General features: G+C 45.5%; 1 protein-coding gene across 5 annotated transcripts; it reads left to right on the top strand.

Moving 5' to 3' along the window:
* Positions 1-23: 23 nt before the first annotated feature.
* LOC310751674 (uncharacterized protein) lies at positions 24-17,420 on the top strand. 5 transcript variants are annotated; one of them, XM_083591116.1, is made up of 3 exons: positions 24-210; positions 15,221-16,391; positions 16,680-17,420. In XM_083591116.1, the coding sequence occupies exons 2-3, from the start codon at positions 15,228-15,230 to the stop codon at positions 16,764-16,766; spliced, it is 1,251 nt and encodes a 416-aa protein (XP_083447242.1). In that variant the 5' UTR covers positions 24-210; positions 15,221-15,227; the 3' UTR covers positions 16,767-17,420. The 5 variants fall into 5 exon arrangements, with proteins under 5 accessions (XP_083447242.1, XP_083447240.1, XP_083447243.1 ...); XM_083591114.1 differs by having other exon boundaries at positions 15,221-16,424; XM_083591117.1 differs by having other exon boundaries at positions 15,221-16,463.
* The last annotated feature ends 34 nt before the right edge of the window (positions 17,421-17,454 follow it).

Genomic DNA, 17,454 nt, shown 5'->3' with positions numbered 1-17,454 from the left:
CTCCGCCCGCCTCGAGGCGCGGAGGGATCAGGGAGGTCACTCCCAGGAACGCTGGCCTGGAAGTCCTGCCCCCTGTGATCCCGTTTGCGGGAAAGCACTCTGCACTTGCTCAGAAGCTCTTTTGTTCGTGCTTAGCGCCGGGTATATGTTCCATGGCTTGAGACCTGGAGATTCTGAAGTGCTAAGTTGGACATAGCGACGCGCAGGCTGGTAATTTTCTTTATTTTCACATTTGTCAGCCTAGCCGAAGATCAGGGATTATGGGTGTTGTAGTCTCCAAAAATACCTGGAAGGCCACAGGTTCTCTGTACCTGTTACACACTGTCGTGGGATCTGCAGACCCTCCAAGTGCCCCTATTTTCAAGGAACATCCCTCATTTAGAGAAGCTGTCCCGGTTCCTGATTTGATCTTGCAATGTCCCACTTTTCCTTAGGGTGTCCCTATTTTCACTGGAGAAATGTTGGAGGGTATGGAATTATCCGACCCCCCAAGCCGTCTGAAGGCAATCCTGTGTAGGGAAGCTTTTTTAATGTTTAATGTTTTATTATGGTTTTATATATGTTGGAAGCTGCCTAGAGTTGCTGGGGCAGCCCAGTAAGATGTATGGAGTATAAATAGTAAAATTATAATTATGGAAAGGGACGTCCTTATTTTCAATGGAGAAATGTTGGAGGGTATGTGCCTGTTGTATTTCTTTATTCTGCAACAGCTTGTCTCTCCAATGATTTCAATACAAGAGGATTCTAATATTTTGGTTAAATATATGTGGGGTATGTGTGTTAATTGCCCTTCAGTATGTTTTCAGCATTTAAAATATCCACCAGCAGATGTAGTGTGTGAAAGGACAGGCTGTGCACCGCATGGCGCCATAGTGTTCAAGCGCATGCATGTGCTCTTAGAAAACAAGAAACAGTCACCCACCCACTCAGAAATGGAATAGAGGCCTTGGGACACTCTTCCCCACCTGCCTGATTTTTATTTTTTTTGGACTACAACTCCAATTAGTTCCTGCCAGTGTGGCCAGTGATCAGGGATGCTGGGAGTTGTAGTCCAAAATATCTGGAAGTCAGCAAGAGAAGAAGTGGAACAATTAAAAATGGGCAAGGCCCAAAGTGACAGGGGAGGCCCGGCCAGATGGGCGGGGTATAAGTAATAAATTGTTGTTGTTGTTATTGTTTATTATAAGGCAGTTAGCTCACACTAGTGTGTGTGCATTGGTATGTATTTATTAAAATACTGTATTTTTTGCTCTATAAGACTCACTTTTTCCCTCCTAAAAAGTAAGGGGAAATGTGTGTGCGTCTTATGGAGCGAATGCAGGCTGTGCAGCTATCACAGAAGCCAGAACAGTAAGAGGGATTGCTGCTTTCACTGCACAGCGATCCCTCTTGCTGTTCTGGCTTCTGAGATTCAGAATATTTTTTTCTTGTTTTCCTCCTCCAAAAACTAGGTGCGTCTTGTGGTCTGGTGCATCTTATAGAGCGAAAAATACGGTATGTTTTTATACCACTTTTTATTTAAAAATCACATACAGCAGAATATAAAAACTACCACAAAACCGCAACCTGTACTGTAATAACAACAATAATAGTTAATCCAATGCAAAAAGATTAAACAGACGGATAATAATTGCCAACAAAGGTTTGGGGAAATAAAATATTTTCATTAGGCATTGAAACACCAACAATATGCCATAACTCAGAGAGAAGTTTGCATCTATATTGCAGCTGTTGCATGTTAAAGGAAACTCATTTGATTAATCATTTTGAGTTTTGTTTAGTTAAGCAATACATTCATCAATTTAAACTGAATATGTTTGCCTATAACAAGAAAAACATTCTGATTTTTGCAATGCACCCATTGTTTGTAGTTGCTACCTGCGTGGGACATCCTCTTCAAAAATGCAGCCTCCCTACTCGGAGGAGGGGACATCTATTCTCAGCAGGCATGTACACCACAATCTTTTTTAAAATACTGGCTGTTTGAAAACATTTACAAATCTCCTGCCTAATTCATTGATTGAAATATTTTAAACCAATTAATCTATTAATCGACTCAGTGTTGCAACTCATGTTTGTGTGGTTGTGCTGAGCAAGATGGGTGCTTCGTGTACCTGATGAGTGGGTTGCAAGTCCATGAAAAGCGCCTGCCAAAATGCGTCTGCCACAAGAACTCCTTTTTGTTCTGGTGAAAGAAAGGATGAAAAGAGATGCAAAGCTTGCTGCTCGGTGTCTGTATCAGAGCCAGGAAGTGATTGTCCGTAGCCACTAGTCATGTGGCAAACCCATTAATGGGGTTTTAGGGTCTCTGTGGGAAAATTGCAGCAGGAGTCCTCCAGTTCAAGGCGACCTCTCTAGTGACTTAAAAAGAGACATTCACAATACCCAGTTGGAAATGGTAACACTTTCCCTTTCTGTAACCTCTGTCTTACTTATTTCATCCCTTATATGTCTCAGTTGTTCTTTGGACAGTGGTACCTCGGGTTACATACGCTTCAGGTTACATATGCTTCAGGTTACAGACTCCGCTAACCCAGAAATAGTGCTTCAGGTTAAGAACTTTGCTTCAGCATGAGAACAGAAATCGGGCTCCGGCGGCACGGCAGCAGCAAGAGGCCCCATTAGCTATAGTGGTGCTTCAGGTTAAAAACAGTTTCAGGTTAAGGACGGACCTCCGGAACGAATTAAGTACTTAACCCGAGGTACCACTGTATAAGAGATGAAGATGTATGGATGCTTCCTCAAGGTAATGTTTGTGAGCAACAAGTACAACCCAACACTATACATGACACCCACATGCCACATGAAAAGCAGCATGAGAGAAGTGTATAGAATTATGCCTAGTGTGGAGAAAGTTTTTCTCCATCTCTCATAACACTAGAATCATTGTTGTTGTTTAGTTGTGTCCGACTCTTCATAGAACTGTCAAGTTGGAAGGGACCCTAAGGATCATCTAGTCCAACCCCTTGCATTGCAGGAATGGATATGCAGTGTCCCATACGGGGATCGAACCTGCAACCTTGGCATTATCAGCACCATGCTCTCACCAACTGGTGTTTGGGGGCTTCCAGTGAAGCTGAATGTTGGAAGATTCCGGGCATCCAAAATAAAGTACTTCTTCAAACAGCATATAGTTAAATGATGGAATTTGCTCCCACAGGAGTCAGTGATCACCACAGACTTGGATGGGTATAAATGAGGGTTAGATGAATTCTTAAGATGATAAAGCTGCCAATGGCTACTGAGTCTGATTCCTCATTCCACCTCCGCAGTCAGAGGTAGTATGCTTCTGAATACCAATTGCATGGGCAGTGGCAGAGGTGATGAAAGTTGCTGTCCAACAACATCTGGAGAGCCACATGTTTCCCATCCCTAGAATACAACAAAATAGGAGAACAAATGGTATATTAGAGCAATACAGACTCCAGGCTATATATATAGCATATATATGTAGCATATATATATAGCATATATAAATATATGTAGCATATATATATAGCATATATAAATATATATATATATTTGTGTAGATGAGAACAGAGTAGCTTTGTGAAATCAGATGAGAGTGTCTTTCCAAAAAGGTGCATGAGATTACTGGAGATTCCACCAGTTAACGCTCATGGTGATGCGTGATGAATGCTAGGAAGTCTCATAGAATTAGTCTTGTATGGCAGCACCCCCTGAGCACTCTGACCCTAGTGGGTCAGTTCTTCAGAAAGAGCTACATAAGTGCCACACCCTTTTGAACACCAATTCTTCAAATATCTCTCCATGTCTGCAGTGATAAGAAAGGCATTAAGGTCTTTGAGAGGTGTAAATTTATATTGGGTCCCATAGATTGAGAGCATAGCTAGTTTAGGGTCTGGCTGCAAAATTTGGCACATGATTCTAGTTATATCTCAGGAGTTTTGCTTCCAGAAAAACCCTCCAGACTGTGGTGCAGTTCCTCAGAATGCCAGGAATGAGGCTCTGGCACAGATGTCTTTCAGCAGGTATGGAGATGTTTGTGTGCCAAAGGAGTGAACAGAAAACACTGCTGCTGGGATTCCTGTCACTTGCTTTGCCAGCTCTGGAAAAGAACGGAAACATTCTGTTCCCTTTGTCCCACATTCCCCAGAGCTGAGACTTCTATCTGGAATCTGCTAGGTGCAGAGGCTAGTAGTATGTCAGATTGCGGCTTTAGATGGATAACGACATAAGCTACAAAACCCAAAAAGGGAAACATGATCCCCCCCTCTCTCTTTATCTCTCTTCTGGTCTGTAAAGAGAAAAATGGGCTGTCCCCCCCCCGCCAAATGCCCATGAATGAGAGGGTAGGGCACACCATAGTGAAAGAACTGGAATGTTACAGTCATTGATCAGGCCATTCCCATTTCCTCCACAAAGCCACAACTGGAGGTAGCCAAGAGGACCTCAGTCTAAGTGCCTGGTGGCAAAACACTGGCTTCTATCCAAGGCCATTTCCACTGTAACCTGAAACACTGAAACTCATTCTGTTTCTCTTGACTCTTTTCCTGTGACTGGGACTTTCATCACTGAATCATTGTGGAAATCAGACACGCAGCACACCAGGGTGTGTGATGCCTTACTGAGCATAAGAGGGAAGGTCCCTGCTTTCAGGGACTTACAGTCTAAAAATTAAGGGTCCTGGGAATTGTGCAGAGGAAACTACAGCTCCCAAGATTCTTTGCAGGACCTCATGTGCATTGAATGTGCTTTGAATGTGTGCTGTGGATCTGCTAGGAAGCAAGGAAATGACCAAGGAAGGGAAAGCTGGGAAGGGGGCACAGTGATTAGGAAAGCAATAAGTGATTGTTTAAGTTAGATGTGTTTAGGCTTAAATTACAGAGTTATAGAGATAGGGTATGCCAGCGAAGGAGTTGCGCCTTGTGGTGGCACCAGAAAAAAAAGGGTGGGTGGGTATAGAAGAGGCAAAATATATTTCTATGTGTATGAGTTGTGTTCCACATATTAAGAACTCTGAAAGAAAAATAACAGTCTACAATTGGGGGAGGAGCTCCTTTGGGGGGGGTGCTCCCCCCCAGTACTGCCCATGGTTCTGCCAGAGTTCTAATAAATAGGTGGGTTTTGAGGAGAGATTTGAAGCGCTTAAATTGGAGGGAGGGATGAAGATGGGGGAAAGAGCTCAGGGATGGCATGGTGGGGAGGGGAGGGGAGCGGCTAGATGCACCATCAAGAGCCAGGGATAGGAAACCTAAGCCTCAGAGAGTAGAAATCGGATGCAGAGGAGACTGAAGAACTGACAAAGCAGGGAGAGCTTTGGGCAAGAGCAGGATCATCCAGGACTCTGTTGGATCCTGTGTCATTATTTCCCAATTCCTGCCTAGGTTAGCTTTTTCTTCCTTCTGGGAGCCCCCCTCCTTATCAAGCATTTTGAACGACAAGTAGGCGATCCCTATCTAGGATGCTCTCCTGTTGCAGGGAGGGAGCCATCCTGTCTGCCTGGGATTGGCAAGGGCCTGGAGATGCGCCTGGTCACTGACACAGACCGATCAGCACATCAAAGGAGGGTCTGGTGAGCACCCATTTCCTGCCTTCCTGCTGCAGCTCCTTGGATGAGGTCATTCAAGAAGGGGAGGGGGAGGCAAGGGAGAGGAGAGGAGAGAAGAGGGATTCACCTGAACTGGAGCACTGAGAGGCACTCATGGACTTCTTCCATCTCAGTCCAAATGCATCCCCCCCCTGCAGTCCCCCACCATAGGACAGCACCTATGCTCCCCCCCCACACCCTCAGCAGGAAGCAGCCAAGAGGGAATTTCCCATTCTGCTGGGGGCTGCAGGAAGCGCAGCAGGAAATGTGTGCTATGTCTGTGCGTAACCCACCCATATCTCAAGGTGTGTAAGCTTGCCAGTAGATGAGACATGCCCTGAATGAACAACTTCGATTCAATGATGTCACTAGCTCCATATGAGTCAGACCTGCTTTATCAAAATATAAATAGACAGGAGCTTCTGCCTGCGGGCAACACCTACCTTACTCATGATGGCTTCATGCGCCATATTTGGGGTGGGATCTCCCCAGATGCACGATTCTATGATTGCCTCTAGGTTGATTGCTCATCCTTTTCCCAGTCTAGGATCATTTTGCATGAAGCGCGCTCTCCGATTTTTGATAGCTCTCCCATATCTCCTTTCGATCAGAGCATAGGGAATGGTTTTGTAGCGAGTCGTGCCATTATTCCATCTACCTCAATGTTGTCTGCACCAACAAGCAGCAGCTTTCCGGGATTTCAGCCAAGCTGTCCCCAGGCCTATCTGGAGGTGCTGGTGACTGAACCTGGGACCTTTTGCATCCATGGGAGGTGCTGTGCCCTTTGAACTGCAGGCCTCCTTTTCTGGTCCTTGGGAGATGTTGTCCAATCTTGAAATTCCTAATTTTGGAGATCTTAGAACAAAAGATTTATCCCTCTGCCTATTTCTTTCTTTCTTTTTGGCACACTAACCAAGCCATACACTTTCTCCTATGGTTTGTTTTGTTGATTTCTTGCATATATTTCCCAGATTTCTTCCAAGGAATTCCAAGTGGCTTACATAATTTCCCCTGTTTCCATTTTATCCTCACAAGAACCCTAACAGGTAGGTTTGGCATAAGGCCATCCAGTAAGCTTCATGGTTGAGTGGGGATTTGAACCCAAGACCTCTGCAGTCTGACATCCTGAGCATAGTGATAATATTTTTATGTTACTGAGTACAGTACTGTTTCACTCAGACTGCAAAATGTATATGAAGTCTGAGATAAATGAAAAATACCAACTCTTTCCACGCCCATAGCCATATTTACAAATCCGTTTCTGACCACGATTCTTCCAGTTTTTCTAATGGTTTCCAATAGTAACTCCTACAGTCCAAATCTGTACTGTTATGAAAGAACAACCGAGAGACTTGTGGCATCTAGAAGATTGTAGATTTATCGTGGCATAAGCTTTTTTTGGACTAAAGCCCACAACATCAGATGTGAACTCTCTAACCCATGAAATCTTATGCCACGATAAGGCTTTAAGGTGACGCAAAACTCTTTGCTGTTTTTGCTGCCATAAGACTTAACAGGGATACCCCTCTGGAATGTATGCTTTGATGAATCTGCCTTAGTTAGCTGTGGTGGGGAACTCATTTTTGTGTGTGTTACGGTTTCTCGCCTGTCTCAGCAAATCAGGAGATTGTCTAGCCTTGCATGGTAATGATGCATAAGAGTGGATTGCATTTCCTTTGGGTTTAGGTTTTGATCTTTTAGCGCTTAGTAATGCATGGAATTGTGGTTGCATTAGTTGAGGTGACTCCTCAAAACTGAGAATTGTCCTCTGGATGGTTAACATCTGTGGCGTATAGTTTTGCTTTGCAGCTGTTGCTCTAGAGCTCTGCACGCAAATATCTATCTTATTTGTGCAGAGCTGTAGGCAAAGGAATCCAACTTATCTGAGTCATCCCACAATCCAGAGACAAGGAACTTACAACACTGCAGATGCTGCTAGGCCACATTTCTCATCATTTATGGTGTTCGGCAATGCTAGCTGAGGACATGAGAGTTGAAATCCACCAACATCTAGTTCCCCACCCCTGCTATAATCTCAGACATATTCCATGGCAGTCATGTTACTTTGAGTAAGATTTGCTTCAATATTTTATTAACCGGCTGCAGGGAAAGGAAGTTTTTGGAGGTTAATATCTTACGATAGCCCCACAACTTACACAGGTGTTACATTCTGGGGATCGGGCCTAAAGCCAAAATCATGTACTGTATAGTCAAAACCCGTTGTGTTCAGTGGTGGGTGGGATTGCCAAATAAATTTTTTCCAGAACCCCTCCCTTTTCTGTTCCCCCTTCTTATGTATTTAACTTTCCCTCCATTCATGTAAAGCTGAATGCACACAAGTTAAATGCATGCAAGTTGCAGGCTTACTGTATTCATGTTGATCAGCTTGCATGGCTATTAAAATGTGTCAGTTCATGAATCCCCAATGTGAGGATGGGTTCTGGTTTCTGCCAGACCAAGCGTGCAATGGGCAATCTGCCTGATTTATTTCCGTAAGAGTTGCGTGAAGGTTATGCGATGTTGCCATCAAGGTGTTACTATCCTTTGCTTTTCCCCTGTACTGTAGTTTTCTGTTGCTTTTCTTACCCCTCAAAAGTTTGACTTTTTTCTTTGCCAGGGCAGGCAGGAGGGAGTGGATTTGTTGTGCAAGAGAGGTTTTATTTAGCTGTTGCTACTTGTTGCAATGTGTCCACTCTCTTCATGGTGGGTTGTGAATGTGCATTCTGCTTGCTCAAAGGACATCTACTTGAATGTGTGTCATGAGATAGGCTCCAGCCAATCTTCAGATTTGGACCTCAAGATAAACAGATCCTGCAAATCTTTCTTATCTGCCCCAGGAGCATGTGTTTGTGGTAGAAATGAATTTGAAGGAATGCCTGTGCAGGAAAGAAATAATTTCACAACTTGAACTGTTCTGCAGTCCTCTACTGATGTTCCTGTAACAACTGTTACTTTATGCTAGAGACTTCTGTGATTTGCTGGTTTGCTTTTGTAGTGCTCTTCATATGAATAAAAGCAATAAAACTGTGTTGGGTTCTTATTTAAACAAAAGCAAAAACCAGTTTGCAACTATTATCTTTTTATTTCACAGGATTTCTATACTGCTTCATTGCAATATAACCTCAAAGAGATTTCCAAAAATAAAATAATAAAATAGTCAGGTTGTGTGTGGTGGTGGTGGTGGTTGTTTTTTATAAACCCAGTTAGATACAACTACTTTAAAAATATTCAGAAATAATAAACTTTAAAGTCTGCTAAAAACCAGATTACAACACATGTCAACATTACTGGACGCATTGTCTGGCTACAAACGTGTGCTGCGTTGCTCTGACAGTGCTGGAAGAGAGAGGGGCTTGAGCATTGCTCAGCTCTGTTCTTCTGCATTTTCAATCAGTGACCTTTTCTGGACTTGTTTCCACCCCCTCTCCATGTTGCTTTTGTAGGAATTAGGCCTGGCTCCCTTGAGATAGGATCGTGTTCACACCAGCTGTGCCCTTGCTCCGGTGGAATGAGATTAAGGGGGTGTGAGAGGCTTTCACAGGATCACACTGGGGACCTGTGACACCTGCTCCCACCAGAAGAGAAGGGGATTGCCTAAAGGGCATTGCTATCCCAGTCAAAGCTGCCCACTGGCTGGCATTCCTAATGTAAAATGTTTCTGACTGCAAGCTGAGAACAGGCAAGGACAATGCAATGCAATAGCTGCCTCTTCCAATAGCTTGGACAGTGGCCGCTGACTTTGTAGTAGATGTGGTCTGCTCTAAGTGGATATCATTTAGACCCTGGTATCTCTAAGATCCTCCTAACTCTAACTTCAACCACAACAATAAAAACAGCAGCAGCAGCAATGTTAATGATGACGTTCGATCATGGTTTGCTTGTTTATTATTAAATGTTAACTTTATTGGGAAGACAAACTGCATAATGCCATCACCTGTCTCCATAGTTATAAGCTTGTCCCATCCAAAATGGTCCAAACAAAATGGGGATTTGATCCCCTATTCCAGACCATCTTCGGTTCACAAGCATTTCACTCAGCAATGTACGAGCTGCAAACGTGCTTCATTCGCCCAGGATTATTAATTACTTCTCCACACCCCATTTTTATGAAAAGTTTTGCTAACCCTAAGACTGTTTGAGGAAATATCTTGTACACCCTTCCCCTTATTGGATGAGGAGTGTGGAAGAAAGTGTGGTCTCCTCGGTTGAGTTGAATGCTAAGCCTTTGCTCTTTTGGTTTGGGTGTAGGACGGGGTGATGGGATTTTGTGTCTTCCGGTTTCCATTTGTGATGGCTGATGAACTTTGTTGAGAACCTGCTTCAGTTGCACACCCTTCATTATGAGGTGATATACTTCAGCTTGTTCCTAATATTATTTTAAATATACAGTCGTACCTTGGAAGTCAAACGGAATCTGTTCCCAAAGTCTGTTCGACTTCCAAAATGTTTGGAAACCAATGTCCTGCAGCCGATTGGAAGCCGTGCTGGACGTTTGGCTTCTGAAAATCGTTCAAAAACCAGAACACTCACTTCCGTGTTTTGATCGTTTGGGAGCTGAGGCATTTGAGAGCCAAGGTACGACTGTATCTTACTAATGAGCTAATATCCTTGCTTTTACCTAGCAGGCCTGAACATCTGTTTGTGTCCCTGTAAATTCAGTGTGCAGAAGGTCTATTGGAAAAGATTCTCCAGCTTCACCACATGCTGATATTTGACTTAGGGTGCATAGAGAGGAACCAGGTTTACAAGTGGCAATAAAATAAAAACAATAAAAATGCACCGCTGAAATTGTATTCTTTATGAAGCAATGTATCTCCCAAAGTCTGGCATATTTTCCACCTCTTCAAGCCAGCTCGGATGAAATGCGTCTGTCTCTGGTGCAGTTAGAAGCTTTGATATTACCTCTTCCTGGCTTGGCATTGTTGTTCGGCTGCATAAGTTCATACTCAGAAAGGCAAGCAGAAATGAACTGGTGGTGTAATGGCTGATTTGGGTCATGCATAGTATGTGTGTTTGTGCATGGAGTAGATACCACATTCTTGTTGCAATTGCAGTTGCAGAATAAATAGAGTAGTTTGGGTTGATCTAGGAAACATTTCTGTCCTTCCTACAACTAGCGGTGGCTTTGTGCTGGCACAGGGATGAGGAACCTGTGGCCCTACAAATGTTGTTGAACAATGGTCAATGGCCAGGAATAATGGGAGTTGTAGTCCAATGGTATCTTGCAGGCCTCAGGTTCCCCACCCCTGGACTACAGCAGGGCTGGAGTGAGTTGAGAGCCCAACAACATCTGGAGGGCCACATGTTTTCCATTCCTGGGCTGTCAGAACGCACTTTTACTTCAGAAGGTTAGGCAAGACACCCAGTTGAAATCACCACCACCCTTTCAGTAATTTGTAGTGCCTTTCTTGCCCAGGGCTATACATCTTTTGTGCTTCTGCAACATCTTCATTTCATGGCTTGCCTGCTGTTTCCCTTCCAGCAGCCTGCTCAGCTTTTTCTAGCAACTGGAGTCTTGTCTAGCAGGAAGTGTCCATCTGCACGGAGAAGTTGGTGCCCCTGAGTCAAAGCCAACAAGATGTCATCACCTTTGAACACTGGCCAAGCTGGGTGGGACTGATGGGAGTTGTTGTACAGCAACTTCAGGAAGTCATCACATTGGCTTTCCCTGCCCACTGACCAGTTCAGGTTTTTTGATGCCAAGGGGCTTCTGTGCACGTCCAACAGATTAATCAGATCAAGCCTTTCTGAGCATGGAGGATGCAGTGATGGAAGAGCCTTCCTCTACTGTAGCCTTTGCCTTCCAGGTTGTTTGATCAACAACTGATAGCATCCTGGCCATTGACCACACAGATTGGGTATGATGCGGGTTGTATTTGAAAACATGGAAGGCACCAGGTTGAGTCTACTACACTTCTCACTGTAATGCAGTTGGTAAAAGTACCCTCCCCCCCCAAAAAAAAGCGTGAGGGGAGAAAATGTTGCAAACCTTTTGATACCTGGGACTGGCTCACTCACAACCACCTCCTTCACTGGCCGCCCTGCATTGTACTTGCTGTTTACCACTCCCCCCACTAACAGCAGCTCTGAAGCACAGTAAGCCCTGGGATGGAAGGATCAGTAGGCCTCCCTTCCAATGGGCAAACCTGCTTTTGAAGCCTCATGCTGCCTGCGTGGAGATTGCCCATTATTTATACTAGATAGTAAAGTGCCCATTCCCCTTCTTGAAATCATGGTGTGGAATTAACTAGTTATTGCCTGGCCCTGCACCATGCTTTATAAATTGGCAGCACTGTGCTAAAAAGAGGATTTTCCAGTCACTAAAGGTAAGAGATAATGTGGTTCCTTGTGACACTTAAGAACCACCAAAGTGAAATAAGCATCATATTCCTCAGTGCATGTGTAGGGTAATTGCAAGTTACCTAAACACTCCCCCTGCCCCTTGCCCAGGCCTGCATCTTTTCCTAAGACTATAGTACTAGAGCCAGCTCTGGCACTCTGCTGCCTCCTAGGGAAATTCACAAGAAGTACATAAATATAAAGGTAGCTGTTTTGGTCCATAAGCACAATCCAAAATCCACAGCTGGACAGTTCCTTTTGGGGGAACCAGCCCAAAGGCCACAAAATCATGGCAAGTTTTGAGGTCTCCAGAACTCTTAATCAGGAAAGATGTTACACAAATTGGGGTGGGGGAGAAAAGATAAAGGTGCCAAAATTAGGCTGGATGTTGTAGCCTATAGCCATGAGGTCAGCTCTGTAGTTTCAGTTCTAAGATTGGGGTCACAGGCTGAATACAGTTCTGTAACTGACATAGAGTTTCGTAGCAGAGTAAGGCAAGAAGTTGTTACGGGCCGTAGTATGAAGCAAATCTTCATGGCCTGTTCTGCCTTTAAAGCCAGCTGTTGGAGAGAGCTGCTCCCTATTCATGCTGCATCCCGCAGATGTAAGAGCAGACACCTGGATATCAGAGCACCTTTGCTGCTATCAGTTTTCTGCCTTCTTCTCCTGATATGAGAAGAATACATGCATAGTCAGCAAGCCTTGTAGCTGTATCAGACAAAGTACACTCTGGTTCACAAAAGCACGTGCCATAATAAATTTGCCAGCCTTTAAGATGTGGGGTAAGCACAAAGCTATTTGCTGTTTATGCTGCAACAGACAGTGACCCCTCTGGAAACCATACTTAAGGTTACCCAAGAATGGGGCAAAGAAGCAAAATGGTTTTTTTTAAATAAAAATGAAGGGCTGAAAAAGGATCCTGGTTCTCAAGCAGGGATCCAGTGTTTATGCTAGAGAAACAGGGATCCTTACCACAACTTTTATGAGGCCCACCTAAAAAGACTAAGGGTGAAGAAACTCAGGCCCAGGAGTCTAACACAGACCTTCAAGCTCTTGGAACTTTTCCCAGGCCACCCTGCTCACCCCTCCCCTATACCATGCCGCCCCCCCCCCCATGTGCTTTTGCCTGGCTGGCATGTGTCTTTGAACTGTGGCAAAACCTCTTGCTTGCATGGATGCAGGATGGGGAGCTGTGCCTGGGGTGTCTGTGTGTGTGTGTTGAGCCCTCTAATATTTGTGCAGCTGGAATAAAGCCCATTGTAGAAAGGTGAGTCACATCCCTTACTTTGCCCATGTTTGCTTCTTGTCCAAGCCTACCGCTGGCACATGCACGTCTACACATACACACACACACACATACCCCACATGGTTGCATGTGAAGTAATGTGTCCCTTGGGTTGGAAAGGTTTCCCCACCCCTGCTGTAAGCACTAATCAGCGCAAGACCCTGCACTGTCCCTGGACGGTGTCTCTCCCAAAGAACGCACTCTGTGCATATTTTGCCAGAGAGCCTGCTCTGGTGGTTCTTCCTGGCTAAGGCCCCTGCCTTCCCCCTTGTTTCTCCAAGAAGGTAACAAATCCTCATTCCACAGTGCCTCTGCTGTGCTAGGATGTTGATTCTCACAGAGAGAGCGCAGTTCCTCTTTTTTTCAGAACTCCAGGCATCTGATCACTTCCCTGTTACCAACCGCCAGGGAAACATTTATTCATTTGCATGTCTGTTTTCTAAACTTGAACATTTACCCCTCTCCAGGTGACTCTTTGTTAAGCGCTAGGCAAAAGGAAGATGATGTGTGGTCCAAGGCAGCAGGGAGGTGGGAGGTCAGTGGAAGTGAAATGAGAAAAGGACCAGGTGCGTGTTGTGGAGAAAAGATTCCAGTTTAGGAAATTTCCGTAAGATTTTGAAGATATCTTCTTCAGCCAAGAAGATAGGCGATCCCCCCAGATTTCTCAATTTTGGGGGCTACAGACTGAGAAGCTCCATACAATTACAGTATATCATCATCCATTCTCCCTCCCAGTGGGTGGCGCTGTGATCTAAACCTCTGAGCCTCTTGGGCTTGCCAGTCGGAAGGTCGGCAGTTCAACGGGGTGAGCTCCTGTTGCTCTGTCCCAGCTCCTGCCAACCTAGCAGTTTGAAAGCACACCAGTGCAAGTAGTTAAATCAGTACCGCTGCAGCGGGAAGGTAAATGGCGTTTCCATGTGCTCTGGTACTTGTCACGATGTCCCATTGTGCCAGAAGCGGTTTAGTCATGCTGGCCACATGACCCGGAAAGCTGTCTGTGGACAAAGGCCAGCTCCCTCAGCCTGAAGCGAGATGAGCGCTACACCCCATAGTCGCCTTTGACTGCACTTAACTGTCCAGGGCTTCTTTGCCTTTTTTTTTTTACATCCATTCTGACCAGGGAAAGCAGACCTTGGCAACAAGGTCACAAGGTAAAGAAAAGAAGTTTCTGTGTGACACTGCTGCCTTAGGAGTACATTTTTGCAAGTTCGGCTTGTTCCACAGGGATGAGGAAAAGCTCACTTTTAATACTAAAGGAGCATTGTCTTCCTTGGCATCTGGTCCTTTGACCCTGTTAGTTCTGGCACAGGAATCTCCCTTTTTACGAGTACTCCCTTGCTAGCGTGGCTGGCTTATGCCAACTGCAAGCTTTGCCCCACTGATTACAGCTAAAGTTGTAAGGACTGAGTTCCCCTGTTTCAGTGCTGAAAGCATGTCCCAACATGCTGTGTCCATGGCAAAGGGTGTTTATTTGTCCCTCTGTGCAGTGAGACATAACCTGGTTCTTCTTTTCAGGTGACTGCTGTTCCTGGAGGTGGTAAGTTCCCAACTGCAGAGAGTGTTGGGGGCCATGGAGGAAGTTTGGGATAAGGGGGAACTAGGTGTACTTTTCATACAGAGGGGGAGGGGTGGGGAAATGGCACCTCTTTGGGCCACAGACACCTTTGTGTCTCAATACTTACTCTGGTTGCATTATCACTGACATGAGGGTTATAGCTTCCAGTGGAGAACAAGAGCAACAGAAGTACTGAATTTTGGTGGCCCAGGGCCCACCGTATCAGATGCTTAAGGTGTTATCCTCAGTTGGTATTAAGTGGGTCTACACAAAGGTATAAAGAGATTTTGTAAATAGTGAATTGTCACAGGCTGCTATTTTTTGCATTTCATTGCCGTTTGACTCCACTGTGTACACACCTCTTTATTTTGAGGGTTGCCTTGTTCTGCTCACAATCCTGTGTATTTAACAACTGCAGTGACAGGGAAAGCTTTGCCTGCTGAGTTGCTTTTCACAACTTACCTAACCTTTCCCCATTCTACTTTCTCAGGCTGCTGATGGCATCGATGGAAGCCTTGTATACTGCTCTGCAAGATCAGATCCAGTCCTTTGAGGGACACATAAGAAGCTGCCAGCAAGCTTTTGACATTGACACCCTTTACAATGTGTTGCTGCTGCTGTCCCCTGCTACAGATATCCAGAGCCTCGAGCAGCTGGAAAAGCTTGTTGAGTCCAAAGAGCAGGATGGACAGGATAGAGTGAGGATCACAGCTGGCTGTGATAAGTGTGACATTGCCAGCTACATCTCCTGGTTTGTCACCTATGTGCGGTACCTGGGCTCCTTGAAAGGGTCATTTGACACCAAGGTTGTGTTTCCATTGTGTGAAAACCTGTACGTTAATGATGACTCGCTTGATGCATTGACCTTTGGACACAGGAGAGGACAAGGCCTTCGTGCCCCAGCATCCGTTGCACGCACAGCCAAGCAGTTGTTCTCTGTCAGGAGGAAATGGGCTTTGCTTCTGAAAGGGGACACAATTGATGCACAGTTTTTCAGCCCCGAAAGCTGGCTTGATGTGCAGGGCTTTGGCAGCGTCTGTCCCTTTGGGAAGGTCTTGAGGTTGGTTCCTGACCTCTTTCACAAGGGCTTGGCTACTGCCCAGCTTGCCAGGCTGTGGGTGGAGCGCCATGCCAGCAACCATGGCACCCGCCCAGTGCCCTCAGATCTAGGCTCAACCAAGAGAGGCAAAGGACTGGCTGCGGGCAGCTTGGAACACCATGGATACAACAGTTCCCTTTGCCAGCCTGGACTACCGCAAGCCCAACATGATTGCTTGGAGGTTTGGCCGCCGCCGCAAGCCACCAGCAGCAGGTGCAGCAATGAGAGGGGCACCTGCATGAGAAGTGCCAGCCAGGGAAGGAACGAGCTGCACAAGATCCGTGGGGAACTCATGTCCCTGCTGTGGCGGGAGGAACGTTCTCTGAGCTTGGAAGCAGAGATTCAGGAGGTAAATCAGAGCATTTCCAACCTGCGGCATCACCGGGTGGCTAAGGAAAGGGAACTGGAAGCCCTTGAGCAGCAACTGGAGAAAGACCATTTGCGTGTGCCCTGCCCACAGCGCCAGGCTGTTCTCTGTGAGCTGGATGCCTTGGGGAGGCAGCTGAGGCTGGAAGAATACCGCAAGAGCATCCTGCAAGGTGACTGGCTGCTAGAGTTGGAGGTCAGGCCAGTCCTTATGCGACCAATAAATACAGTAAGAAGCTAGGAAGTTAACAGACTGTGGGACCCAAAGGTGGGCAGTATGCTGCCAGCCCAGAAACAGAGCGGGCTAAATCCCTTGCAGCTGGAAGGTGGTGGGCCTATGGCTGCATGGAACTAGGTCTCGGGTGGAACCAAAAGGCGATGAATGCAGGGATTCAAAAGGGAGAATAGCAATCTTGGGACAAAGGATGGAAAAATCCAGTCCCCTTTGAGAGATGAAATGTGTGTCTTTTTATCTTTCTTCCAGCTGCAGGAACGCTTCCAGGAGCTTGCACAGCTATTGCAGGGTAGGGAAGAGGTTCCCCTGGATCTTCAGCTCGCCAATGAAACATAGACTCTCCCTTCTGCTTGGTTGCCTGCCTCTCAAATGAAGGTCGACTTGCTTCTGGGTGCATCACTTAATATATACCACCCCAAGCCTAGCTTCCGTTAGGTTGATCGCTGCAATGTATTTTACTTTGGGCTGCCATTCATGACTATCCAGAAGCTCCATTCAGTGTGAGACACAGTGATCCATCTCCTGTCACAGGGAGCATTTTAAACCACTGCTCCAGCATTGGCAACGGCTTTCTTTGGTCCTCTGGGCACAATTTGGGGTGTTAGTTTTAACCTGTAAAGTTCTAAATGACTTGAGGCTAACATACCTAAAGGTTGCACAACAATTATGGAACTCTGCCTTATTGTAAAGTCAGTGAAACCAAAGCTTGAACAGTTATTTGGAAGCATTGTAAAGCCTTTTTGAATGAGGTAGCTTGGGGAGGCATGATTTAAGCTGGTAGAGCAAGGGTGGGAAATCTGCAGCCCTCCAGAAGACTCCAACACCCATCATTACTAACCATTGGGTATGGGAGTCAGAGTTGGGAATCCAAAAACATGTGGTAGAGAGTTTGGATTTTTAACATTATTTTTTTTTACACTTCAGTTGGTGTTCTAGTTTGGGATGGGGTAGGTTATATATATGGATTGCTAAATAAAACAATTTGGCATGGTGTCTCTCTTGTTGGTGAAAACTGTTCAGGTAG

The sequence above is a fragment of the Podarcis filfolensis genome (assembly GCF_964270895.1).
Source record: "Podarcis filfolensis genome assembly, chromosome: 1".
In the NCBI taxonomy this organism is placed as follows: Eukaryota; Metazoa; Chordata; class Lepidosauria; order Squamata; family Lacertidae; genus Podarcis; species Podarcis filfolensis.
This window is presented reverse-complemented; position numbering and strand designations above follow the sequence as displayed.

Excerpts from the sequence above, each read along its gene's own strand:
- LOC310751674 (XM_083591114.1), top strand. The coding sequence starts at position 15,228 with ATGGCATCGATGGAAGCCTTGTATACTGCTCTGCAAGATCAGATCCAG. Across the intron at positions 16,425-16,679 it reads TTATGCGACCAATAAATACA|CTGCAGGAACGCTTCCAGGA; the intron begins GTAAGAAGCTAG and ends TCTTTCTTCCAG.